We start from the raw sequence: 12372 nt of genomic DNA on the forward strand, positions 1-12372 counted from the left end.
AGAGTGCCTCTGGGCATGGGCAGAGTGCCTTTTGCTTTCTGGCTCAATACACAACATAGGGGTCGACCGTTTGGCTTAGGTGGTTAGAGGCTAGAAAGCCAGGAGAGTGGGAATGCCAGCTGGGTGCCTTTGGGTTCAATTCTCTCTCTCTCTCTGCCCTAGCCCACCTTGCAGGGTTGTTGTAGCTGTTTTCTTTAGTAAATTTTTTTTAAGGCAAACAAACATTTTTTTTTTAAATAATAATTTTTATAATTTTTTTAAATTATAAAATAATTTTTTTAAATTATTTCATTTCATTTCATTTCATTTTATTATTTCATTTCATTTTCATTTTATTAAATTTGTATACCGCCCTACTCCCGAAGGACTCAGGGCGGTGAACAGCCATAAAATAAAACATGTAGATACAAAATTTAAAATAGAGATAAAACTAATTAAATAAATTTGGCTGAGACATTTTAAAACCCCAATAAATTAAAACCAAATTTAAAATTCCATTTAAAAAGAGGAAAAAGTTTAGGTCAGGCCAGCTTGATGGAATAAAAACGTCTTAAGCGCGCGACGGAAGGTACGCAGATCCGGAATCCTCCGTATCTCCGGGGGGAGCTCGTTCCAGATCGTAGGTGCCCCCACAGAGATTTCTATACCGCCCTAACTCCCGAAGGACTCAGGGCGGTGCACAAAATAATTTTTATAATTTTTTTTATAATAATTTTTTAAAAACAAACAAATATAAAACGAATTTTATAATAATTTTTTAAAAAAACAAACGAAACATACAAACGGGCGGGACCTGGGTGGACTCTAAACTGATTTTGTAGCTTTTTAAATTCTTACATTTGAATTTGTATTCCCAGGTTGGACCCTTATCTAGTGGATATTCTGCCTTAATTTGTTTTTTTTAAACTTTTGTATTTTCTGTTTCTTATTGTTGTGAGCCACCCTGAGTCGTTCGGGAGAAGGGCGGCATACAAATCCAATAAATAATAAATAAACAAAAACAGATATTTACATCTTCTTTTCAACATACACAATTAATGGTTTTAATGGTTATTTTAGTTTTTTAATAAGACTGAGGCCAAATTATTTAATATATTTTTAAATTGTTTTACATTTTTTGTATATGTGCTTTTTTAGTGTTGGCTGTGCACCGCCCTGAGTCCTTTGGGAGAAGGGCGGTATAAAAATTTAAATAATAAATAAATAATAAACATCTTCGCATCAGTAATCTATATTTATACATTTTCGCTTTCTCATCTTAATCTATCTTTTATACATGTATTTCTAGTATATCACATATATATATATACATACACACATATATATATATACACACACACACACACACACACACATATATATACATATATATACATATATATATTCTCTTAATCTAAATATTTTATTTACATTTAACATAAACAGGTACCTAGTTTCCTTTCCACAATTTATATCTTCCCATTTGTTTCCATATTTCTCCACCTAATTCAGTGTTTCTCAACCTTGAAGATGGGTGGACTTCAACTCCCAGAATCCCCCAGCCAGCAGCGCTGCTGGCTGGAGAATTCTGGGAGTTGAAGTCCACAAGTCTTAAAGCTGCCAAGTGTGAAGACCTCTGCTTTATTCTTTCCCTTAGCTTCCCCTTTCACTTGCTTTTCCTATGCTTTCAGGTAAGCCATTTTCATGCCAGCGTCTTACCTGAACTGCTTCCCTCCAGGAACATCTGTCTGAAGACTCAAAGGCGCTTTTCTTATGGTTCAAAGGACATCTGGGGAGGGGGACATCATGGTGAGTTTGTTGGTTAACCAAAACTGCATGGAGAGCTTGCGGAAGGATATCACGGATCTCCAAGGGACAGTCATCAGCGTGTTCTCCCACGCTGGAGCGGTGCGTTTCCCTTCCTGGAAATTCCCAGATAAAGTGTCTTGTGACTTGGACTTGGTGGCTTTGATGGGACAATATGACTTTGTGGAGAATGACCCGGAATTTACCCAGCATTCTCACGTGGTTCTTCTGGAACTGGTGATCGACAGGTAAAGTTACACCTGAAGTTTCCCGCGACTTGGGCTCACTGGTGGGTTTCAAAAATTTACGCTACCGGTTCGGTGTGGGCGTCGCTAGGTGCAAGTGGAGGGGATGTGACTGAGTGAGCGTGGCCAACTTGACGTCACTTCACGCCCATGTCCACTCAGTCACATGACCCCTCCCCCACCTAGCCACGCCCACAGGAAAAGGTAGGAAATTTTTTGGAATTTCCACCTAACTATCCGCGCCCCAGCGGTGGGTTCTACTTACCTTTACTACTGGTTCGCAATGGGGCCGGTTTTGATGACGTCGGGATGGGTGGGCGGAGCCTCCCTCCGGTTTTACTACCAGTTCTGTAGAACTCAGCAATGGCGACAGGAAAGGCATCCGGCCAGTAAAATACTCAGCTCCATTCAGTTGCCTAAGACTCCATCCTGCAAGGGATTATGGGGTCATTAAAAGGATGATGATGATTTGGTCGTACGTCGAGAACCACATGCAGCACAGGGGTGATTAATTGAGCTGTTCTTCCCCCTGTCTTGCCAATTCCATTTAATTTTCCGTGATTTTGTTTTTTTTTTTAAATATCGTTTGTCCTGCAATGTGTTGGGCTTCCTTAAGGAAGGAGCAGTGGGGCATGGAGTTTGCCATGAAATGAAAGCAAGATTTCCTTTTGGCTCCCCAAGGCTTCTGTTGCTGCTCCAGAGTTTCACGGGATATACCGAGAGCCTCATCAGCGAAGAAGCGGTGCCCACTTCCCGGGCGGTAGGGCCCTCCATGTCTATAGGGCTGACTGTAAGGAAGTACTGGAACAGCATGCTGAAACTGGGTGCCCTTTACCAGCAGCTGGTGGCCGAGGTAGGCAAATGTCCGTCTGTCCCAGTCCAGCCAAATATATATATATATATATTTTCCCCTTGGAGTTTCTCCTCTTGAGTTTTCACAGGCCGCACTCGGGGACGCAGCCGAGAAGAAACCTTCCGCCGAAGAGGGCAAGGCCTCCAAACCACACGATCCATCAATCTGCTCACTGCTGCAGTTGCATACAAGCATGTTGTTTTCATCTAGGCTTCCTTAGAAAGCATGAAGCAGTCTTAATTCCCGCCAAACCTCTTTAATTTAAATGACTGTCATTCACAGCCAACAAGGCTTTGGTAAACAGTCTTTCAGAGGAACGCTTATCAACACCCACCTTATCTCCCTTGGAACGCTGCCAGAGAAGCCATTTCCAAATGCAGGGCAAGGCCAAACTTGGCACAGATTCTATTAGAGTCACGAACAGAACTTTCCAATCTTGAATTCGACCAAATGAACTAATTGCTTCCTGCAAAAGCCCACGTCCTGTTCGCTCCTCTTTTTATGTCCTATGGGAGGGGCCAATCTCCAAGGTGTGGCCACTGGGAACCGGCTCTAGCTATTCCTCTCCTCCCTGCCGTCTAGCTTCCTCTCTGCCTCCAACGCAGAGCCCTCCTCCGAGCTTTCCCCAGCCCCCAGGACTGGCCTATGTTCCTCCCCAACCTCCTCACTGTCCGTTGTCAGTTTCAAGTGCTTGACAGAGCAGCAAAAAAAATTTTTTTTCTTTTTCTAATTATCTGGTTAAAATATTCCAAAGCTGTTTGATCCAAAATGTCAGCCCCTGGGCTCCTTTTTTTCCTTTTTTCTTTCCCTTGCCCCCTCCCCAAATTTCATTCTGAGTGATTTCAGGCCAAAGTGGTTTTTGTGTGTGTGCATTTTCTAAATTTATTTTTTAAATACAAATAATACAAACATATTACATATACATCTAAATACAAAAAAAAAAAAAAAGAGGAAAAAAAAAACATTACAGTGCATCTCCAACCCATCCCGGAAACCATTTCCCCCCCTCCCTTTATATTTCTTCATCTATAACAACTAAAAGATATACAATATATTCCAATTTTGTGCCCTTATCCCCTCCAAAACAACATATATTCTTGAGTAGGTTTATTCCCTTTGCCTTCCGCCAACACCGATTTTATAAAATCCCCCCGTATTTCATTATAATTGTTCGCTTTGATCATCCCTTTTTTTTAAATGTAATTTCTGCTGTTAATTTATCGTTCGTTGCCATGTCCCAAATTTCGTTATACGACTCGTTTCTTTGATTATACCAATTTCGTCCAAAGTGAGCTGTGTCAACCTGCAAGGTGGAATTTATTATTTATATTACGTGAAATAATAATTCGTACTAAGATGCCAGTTTTTTTTGTTTTTGTTTTTCCCCCTTTTTGTGCCTAGAAAAAATATGCTCCTAATCTAAAATATTCCTTCCGGGCCACAAAAGCTGAGAACGAACATTTGAAAAGTGGGTCTCCCGAGTCGGATGTGACTTTGCCCATGTTTCACTCTCCGTTAACGTCTTCCGCTGGCAGCAGGTTGCTGGACAATGCCCTCAGTGCCCGCTCGGATCCTTCGGTTAATCTGCCCGGCCGGAGTGTCCACTCCCAGACGATCGAGAGCGCTCTGGTGCCCTGTGATGCTTGTGAAAGCACTCAGGCCAGCCTGCAGGAAGTGGGCAAGGCCATCATCGACCTCTGCGGCTCCTTGAACATCTCGTCTTCCCTGGGCAAGTTCCTGAAGATGGTGGAGGAAAGACTTGGAGGCAAGCTGCTCACGGTCATGGATGTCGGCTACTGGGCCACCGAGCAGAGCAAGGACCTTTCCCGCATCAACAAACACATCCAGATGCTGATGGGGCTCATCAACCCTTTGAAGGGGGAGCTGGAAGAGTTTGAGAAGCAGAAGAACGAGCTGAAGCAGCAGCTGGAGAACCTGGACGGCTGTCTGCAGAAGGAGAAGGAAGCCAAGAGGCAACAGAGGGAGGAGACCGAGAAGCTCTTGCAAAAAAAGGAGAGGGAAAGCCAGCAACTGATGGCCAAGCTGCAGAAGGCGAAGGAGGACCTCGGAAACCGTAAATATAAATAATAATAACTTTATTGTCATTGTACGTGTACACACAGTATACCCATACAACGAAATTCACTTAACACCCAAAGACCAGGCCCAACACACATAACAATCCCCAAACACACTCCCACCCACCACAATTCCCCACCCCTAAACCACCCAAACATCCACACAACAGACCAAGTAATGCTTTCCAACAGCTCACTGATGGCGGCCCTTTAGTTCATTGTTGAGTGCAACTATAGCTCTGGGATTAAAACTATTCAGAAAACGTGTGGTCCGAGTTTTAGTTGTTCTGTATCTTCCAAAAAGATTAAGCCCTGCTTTTGCCGTCGATGCCATCTTAGGCACCCAGGTTGGGAAGGCTTCGGAAGGTCAGCAGTTCTTCCGTTCTGGTTCTCACAGAACGAGCTCTCCCTTCTTCCAGAGAAGAATCCTGACCGGCTCAAGGTTGACTCAGCCTTCCGTCCTTCCGAGGTCGGTAAAATGAGGACCCAGATGGTTGGAGAGGCAAGAGGCTGACTCTGTAAACCGCTTAGAGAGGGCCGTGTGAAAGCACTGTGAAGCGGTCTGTAAGTCTTCAGAGCTGTGGTGGCGCAGTGGTTAATAGGCGGTATTGCAGGCTAATTCTGCCGACTGCCAGCCGGCAGTTCGATTCTGACCGGCTCAAGGTTGATTCAGCCTTCTGTATTTCCAAGGTCAATAAAATGAGAGCCCGGATTGTTGGGGGCAAGAGGCTGACTCTGTAAACCGCTTAGAGAGGGCTGGAGCTAGCAGAGTGTTTTACTGGCCAGATGCCCTTCTTGTCACCAGTACGGAGTTTTGTTCAACAGATATATTCTCATTGTGCTCAGAGAGAGAGAAATATCTGCCTCTACCTAGGATCGAACTCACAGCCTCGTGATTGGGAGGCGAGAGTTCCACCTCTAAGCCACCGCTCCGCTCCTGTGAATTTAATAAGTAAATAAAATGACGGAATGGCGTTTCTCCGTTCTTCGGGCCCCAATTCAGAATCGTTCCTCTTTTCGAATCCGCTTCTCCTCTTAGCTGGTTTCGACCTGCTCTCCCCTAAAGAGTCTTTCGTGTGGCTTCTTTCAGGAGCTGTTTCTCTGGAGGCGAGTCTTTCCACCTTGAAAGCAAAGCTGCAGGTACAGGAAAGCACCATCCAGGAACTGGGTAAGAACAAACTGCACACTGAATTTAAGACGGGTGTTTCTAGTTGAAAAATTACTTTTTTTTTTTTTAGCACCGTGGTAATTTTGAACGGCCGCTAAACAGGGCAGTCGTTCAGCCAGGACTACCTTTGTTGTTGTTAGTTGCGAAGTTGTGTCCGATCCATTGCGACTCCATGGACAACGTTCCTCCAGGCCTTCCTGTCCTCGACCATCCTCTGGAGTCCATTGAAGCTCCTGCCGACTGCTTCAGTGACTCCATCCAGCCACCTCCTTCTCTGCCATCGTCCCCTTCTTCTTCTTTTGCCCTCCATCGTTCCCAGCATTCGGCTCTTCTCCGGGGAGTCCTTCCTTCTCATTAGGTGGCCAAAGGATTTGAGTTTCCTCTTCAGGATCTGGCCTTCTAAAGAGCAGTCAGGGTTGATCTCCTCTAGGACTGACCGGTTGGATCGCCTTGCAGTCCAAGGGACTCGCAGGAGTCTTCTCCAGCACCAGAGTTCAAAGGCCTCCATTCTTTGGCGCTCGGCCTTTCTTATGGTCCAACTTTCACAGCCAGACATTGCAACTGGGAAAACCATCGCCTTGACTATACGCACTAGGACTACCTTAGGTGTATCTTAATCTCTTCGTACTGTAATTGCTGTGTTACTATAGGTAGTCCTCAACTTACAACTGGACATCTTATCGTGCACTAATCAAACTGCAACCAAAATCTCAGATCCTGGTGGGAGAAAGCTCGGGGAGCAAACAGTCCCAGGAAGAAACTTCTACTAGACTAGGGGTCTCCAACCTTGGCAACTTGTGGACTCCAACTCCCAGAGTCCCTGCTGGCTGAGGAATTCTGGGAGTTGAAGTCCACAAGTCTTAAAAGTTGCCAAGGTTGGAGACCCTGGGCCTAGATGACCTATAAGATCTCTTCCAACTCTGTTATTCTAAGCCTAAAACACATGTAAGAAAAGGCCTCGGGAGCCACCGAGTTCCTGAGCCCCTCAGCTGTTTCCACCCCAGGCTCCCGAACGCTTGTGCTTTTCACAGAACAGGCCCGAAAGGATCTGCAAGAGGAGATGGAGTCCAAGATGGTGGACAAGGGCGAAGTAGACAAGCGGGAGGAGCAGCTGAAGGCCCTGGGCAGCCAGCTGGAGAGGGTGGAGGAGCAGCTGAACTGGACCAGCCTGGAGCTCAACAAAGAGAGAGCGAGAGGGGAGAGCATGCTCCAGCACCAGGAGGTGAGAGGGGCTAGGAGTGGGGCAGAGAGGCTGTCCAAGGAGGAGATATGTCCTTCCCCCAGGAAACTCTAAGTTAGACTGGGAAATGGAAGAAGGAACAAGAAGCCACTTCTGTCTTCATGCCAAGAAAAGTAGGAGATATGTCCATGAAGCTTGCTGTGAAAAACTCTTGAAGCTTTCTTGAAGCAATGGATTAGCTGACCGATAGATAGATAGATAGATAGATAGATAGATAGATAGATAGATAGATAGATATGTATATGTGTTTTTCCTCTAGCCAGGTTTTTCCTCCGTAACCAAGTTTCCTTGGTTACATAGGAAAAACCTGGCTAGAGGAAAAACACACATAAATCCTACGAAGAAGTAAGAAAATAGATACTATACCTTTACAGGGAGGATACATGAGATGTGGGTGTGGCTTACTGATGAAGGCTAACAAGCTAGAAATAGATCTATATAAGTCTCTCACCCGGCAGTTGGAACTTGCTGGCTGCCAGAAAAGAAAAAAGCCCAGAATCGAGTGGATGTGATTCTACTGAGCTAGGGCTGCAGAAAAACCTTGGTTACGTAGGAAGAACCTGGCTAGAGGAAAAACACACATAAATCCTACGAAGAAGTAAGAAAATGTATGTATATGTATATATCAAATTTATATTTGCTGATAAAGAAATAAAGGGAGACTAGTATACATCTATTTCAAGCTATTTTAGCTCTCATCAGCTAGCCATACTCTTACTCGGGTTCGAACTTGGGCTACCTGCATAATAGGCAGTTGTATTAACCTCCTAGCCACAAGTTCTCCTCCCTTTATCAGCTTGAGCCGGGAGAGAGATTAAGTGTTTTTCTATCAGGTTCGAATCCAAGTAAGGGTATGGCTAGCTGATGAGAGCTAAATAGCTTGAACATATATATATATATCTCATTTTACTGGCATTTCAGCCCCATAATATCACCCTTCCATCTCTCCCCTGCAGTCCCTCCAGGTCAAGCAACAGAATCTAATGGAGCAGCTGGACAGCCTGGACCAAGAATACGAGCAGCTGAAGACCACCATGGCCGACAGTGAAGATGACCGGCAGATGATGAGAGAGAGGCTGAAGGAGATCCAGGAAGAAAAGTGGGAGATGCAAAGCCGGCTGGAGGCCCAGAAGGTCTGGGGAAAGGCAGTGGGGTAGGAACTGTGGTCGTAAGTTGGGGGTTATACCTGTACTGCAGGCTTAATTCTGCCGACTGCCAGGAGTTCGATCCTGACCGGCTCAAGGTTGACTCAGCCTTCCCTCCTTCCGAGGTGGGTAAAATGAGGACCCAGATGGTTGGGGGGGCAAGAGGCTGACTCTGTAAACCTCTTAAGAGAGGGCTAGAAAGTGCTGTGAAGCGGTCTATAAGTCTAAGTGCTGTTGCTATTAAGAGCTGTGGTGGCACAGTGATTAGAAGGCAGTATTGCAGGCTAATTCTGCCCATTGCCAGCAGTTCGATCCTGACTGGCTCAAGGTTGACTCAGCCTTCCATCCTTCCGAGATGGGTCAAATAAGGACCCAGATTGTTGGGGTTTGCTAGATGCTGACTCTGTAAAACGCTTAGAGAGGGCTGTGAAGCACCGTGAAGTGGTATATAAGTCTAAGTGCTATTGCTTTGCTCTTCCTTCCTTCCTTCCTTCCTTCCTTCCTTCTGGTTAGAATGCAGTATGGCAGGCTAATTATGCCAACTGCCAGCAGTTTGATCCTGACTGGCTCAAGGTTGACTCAGCCTTCTGTCCTTCCATAAAATGAGGACCCAGATTGTTGGGGGCAATAGGCTGACTCTGTAAACCGCTTAGAGAGAGCTATAAAGCACTGGGAAGCCGCATATAAGTCTTAAGTGCTATTTTCCTTCCTTCCTTCCTTCCTTCCTTCCTGTACAGTGGTTAGAAGGCAGTATTGCAGGCTAACTCTGCTCACTGCCAGCAGTTCGATCCTAACCGTCTCAAGGGCTGACTCAGCCTTCCATCCTTTCGAAGTCGGTAAAACGAGGACCCAGATTGTTGGGGGCCATATGTGCCGACTCTGTATAAAACCGCTCAGAAAGTGCTGGAAAGCATTATGAAGCGGTCTACAAGTCTAAATGCTATCGCTCTTTGCTGCGCTTTCCTCCCATCGCTCGCTAGTTCCGAGGCCAGGCTTAGTTTCCGTCTCCCCGTAGGAGCTCTGCTGTAGAATTCAGAAAGCTTGCAAGGTCACCTGCACCGCTCTCTCCACCCAGAAGCTCACCGAGAAACTGAGGCAGGAGAAGCAGAGCTTGGAGCAATCTGCCTCCGAACTACAGAGGACCATCTCCGAGCTCGGGGAGCTGATCCACGAGATGAAGGAGAAGGAGAAACTTTTGGTCTTCTTCCCAGATCTTCACATCCCCGTCGAGACCAAGTTTGAAAGTAAGTCCGTGTGTGTGTGTGTGTGTGTGTGTGTGTGATGAAGCGGCTTGATGATTAAATGCTGTGAATCTGGACCACCCACCCCTCAACCAAAGTTCTCCCCACGTGAGGTTAATCTGGGTCTCCGGAGGGCCTCGGTGGGGTGGGGAAGGCCCATTTTGGCCCTCCCCAGGCTCCTAGAAAGTCTCTGGAGCCCAGGGACGGTGAAAAACGGGACTTCCGGTCCAACCGGAAGTCAGCAAACGGTCAATTTTTAACAACAAAGGGCCACCCGGGGTGGGGGGGGGTCTCCCGCCCATCCTCGTTTCGAGCACAGCCATTCCAAAAACTCCGTCCCTTCCCCTCTGGCACGGATCCCCAAACCTGGTTTGTTTCTTGGCAGTCTCCGGGAATGTCATGGAAGACATGGGAAAACAGCTGCAGGCCAACAACATCCGCATCAGCGTTCTGGAGGAAGAGAATTCCCGTCTCCGAAACGCGATAGGCAAAATGAAAGAGCCGCCCCAGCAGGAGACGCAGAAGGTAGATTGGGGGGGGGGTGTTTCCCAGGGCACCCTGGACGGGGCAGAGGGGAAGGGCGCCTTGGTGGCGCAGCAGACTAAAGCGCTGTTAAGCAATACCAGCTGCCTGCAATTACTGCGAGTTCGAATCTCACCAGGCTCAAGGTTGACTCAGCCTTCCATCCTTCCGAGGTGGGTAAAATGAGGACCCGGATTGTGGGGGCAATAAGCTGACTTTGTATAAAAAAGAACACTGCTTAGGGGGGGCCCGAAAGCCCTACTAAGCAGGTATATACAAAAAAAGTATGAAAGCTATTGCTTAATACATTGTAAGCCGCCCTGAGTCTCCGGAAAAGGGGCGGTATATAAATCGAACCAAATAAATAATAAATAAATAAATCCAAAGGCAATAGGCTATCAGCCACTTGGCCAGCAGCAGGGGAAGTGGTGGGTCTCAAAATTTTTTACTACTGATTCTGTGGGCATGGCTTAGTGGGCGTGGCTTGGCCTGACAGGCATGGCAGGGGAAGTTTACTGCAAAATCCCCATTTCCTCCCCATCATCTGGGACTTGGGAGGCAGAGAATAGATGGGGGGTGGGGCCAGTCAGAATTTTTACTACGGGTTCTCCGAACTACTCAAAATTCCCACTACCGGTTCAGAACTGGTCAGAACCTGCTGAATCCCACCTCTGGCGTGACCTTCCGCACATGAGCTTTGAACCGGTCCAAACCGGCTGAATATCACCCTGACAACCGTTTTCCATCATGACCCAGTAACATCCGTCTGCACTCCTCGGATAGCGTCAACAGAAGTGCCTTCCTTCCGTCTCTTAGGATACGGACGCCTAACAGGGAATTCCTCTTTCCGTAGTTTGCACTTCCAACCCAGCTGTGGATTCGGTCGGCCGAAAAACCCGGGCCTCAAGACAGCGCGGTGCCGCCTCCCGTAGGGTGAGTGGGCTATCCCCAAAGGGAGATCGGTTTGAAACGGGGGGACGGGGGAAACAGGCTTCTTCTGAAGCACCGGCTTCTCCGACGGCTCCTTTTGCAGGTACCCCGCAGCGTCCGGCTTTCAGGGACAGGCTTCCAGGCCTCCGACGATCAGCAGCAGCGCCACAGGAAGCGCCTCGCGACACAGACCTCCGAACAAACCCGCGGCCTACAATCCCGCCCCGCAATGGACTTCCGGCAACCAGCCGCCCAGGACCCCCTTGGGCCCTGCTCCGTTCAATCTTTTCTACAAGGAGGCAGTAAGCAACCCTTACGCCCAGGCCAAAGGGAGAGGCCGCCTGCCTCCGCCAGGTTACTGTACCCGCAACCACCAGAAATAAAGAGAAGCGCGCTTAAGAAGGACTCTAGGAGCGTCACTGGGGGGGACGGGAGGTCTCGAGAAATGCAGCCAGTGGTGGGTTCCTCCTGGTTTGGCCGAGCCGGTAGCGGTGACGATATGACATCACCGAACCGGTTCTACCTCCCCGCCCTCCCTTGTTATTCATACCTTTTATTTGGCCCCACCCCCAATCTATTGCTGCCTCCTGAGTCCCAGCTGATCGGCTAGAAGGACAAAAACTGAGTAGACAAATAAGTAGACCGGTGCCTCCAAAAGCAAATGGGTAGACCAATGCCTCCAAAAACAAATGAGTAGACCGGTGCCTCCAAAAACAAATGAGTAGACCGGTGCCTCCAAAAACAAATGAGTAGACCGGTGCCTCCAAAAACAAATGAGTAGACCGGTGCCTCCAAAACCAAATGAGTAGACCGGTGCCTCCAAAAACAAATGAGTAGACCAGTACTTCCATAAACAAATGAGTAGACCAGTACCTCCATAAACAAATGAGTAGACCAGTACCTCCATAAACAAATGGGTACACTGGTGCCTCCAAAAACAAATGAGTAGACCGGTGCCTGCAAAAATAAATGGATAGACCAATACAGCTCTGCAAGCAGTTAAAAGCCAGTACCTCTGTTAAATCCTAAAGAATTGTCACATGACCATCAAACCACGCCCACAAAATAAGCCACGCTAATTGTTGTTCAGCTAATTGTTCTAAGAAAAACGTAATAAATGCACTTTTATGCCCTTCATTTTTACGTTTAGCAACCATAAAAAAAA

At 47.0% G+C, this 12372-nt stretch overlaps 1 protein-coding gene across 4 annotated transcripts; it reads left to right on the forward strand.

Moving 5' to 3' along the window:
- The first annotated feature begins 1705 nt into the window (after window positions 1-1705).
- LOC139321903 (coiled-coil domain-containing protein 157-like) lies at window positions 1706-11593 on the forward strand. Of its 4 annotated transcripts, none has more exons than XM_070950833.1 (10): window positions 1706-2033; window positions 2712-2883; window positions 4285-4957; window positions 6052-6129; window positions 7161-7351; window positions 8326-8502; window positions 9530-9758; window positions 10141-10280; window positions 11131-11210; window positions 11311-11593. In XM_070950833.1, exons 1-10 carry the CDS (start codon window positions 1753-1755, stop codon window positions 11588-11590), a joined length of 2301 nt encoding a protein of 766 aa, XP_070806934.1. In that variant the 5' UTR covers window positions 1706-1752; the 3' UTR covers window positions 11591-11593. The 4 variants fall into 4 exon arrangements, with proteins under 4 accessions (XP_070806934.1, XP_070806935.1, XP_070806936.1 ...); XM_070950834.1 differs by having other exon boundaries at window positions 9590-9758; XM_070950835.1 differs by lacking the exon at window positions 11311-11593 and having other exon boundaries at window positions 11094-11195.
- The last annotated feature ends 779 nt before the right edge of the window (window positions 11594-12372 follow it).

This window comes from Pituophis catenifer, unplaced genomic scaffold (genome assembly GCF_029215685.1).
Source record: "Pituophis catenifer annectens isolate HBS135680 unplaced genomic scaffold, rPitCat1.0.hap2 SCAF_10, whole genome shotgun sequence".
Taxonomy (NCBI): Eukaryota; Metazoa; Chordata; class Lepidosauria; order Squamata; family Colubridae; genus Pituophis; species Pituophis catenifer.

Coding starts and splice junctions, on each gene's coding strand:
- LOC139321903 (XM_070950833.1), top strand. CDS start 1,753: ATGGTTCAAAGGACATCTGGGGAGGGGGACATCATGGTGAGTTTGTTG. Junction 9,759..10,140: donor CGTCGAGACCAAGTTTGAAA/GTAAGTCCGTGT, acceptor GTTTCTTGGCAG/TCTCCGGGAATGTCATGGAA. Junction 10,281..11,130: donor CCCAGCAGGAGACGCAGAAG/GTAGATTGGGGG, acceptor CTCTTTCCGTAG/TTTGCACTTCCAACCCAGCT.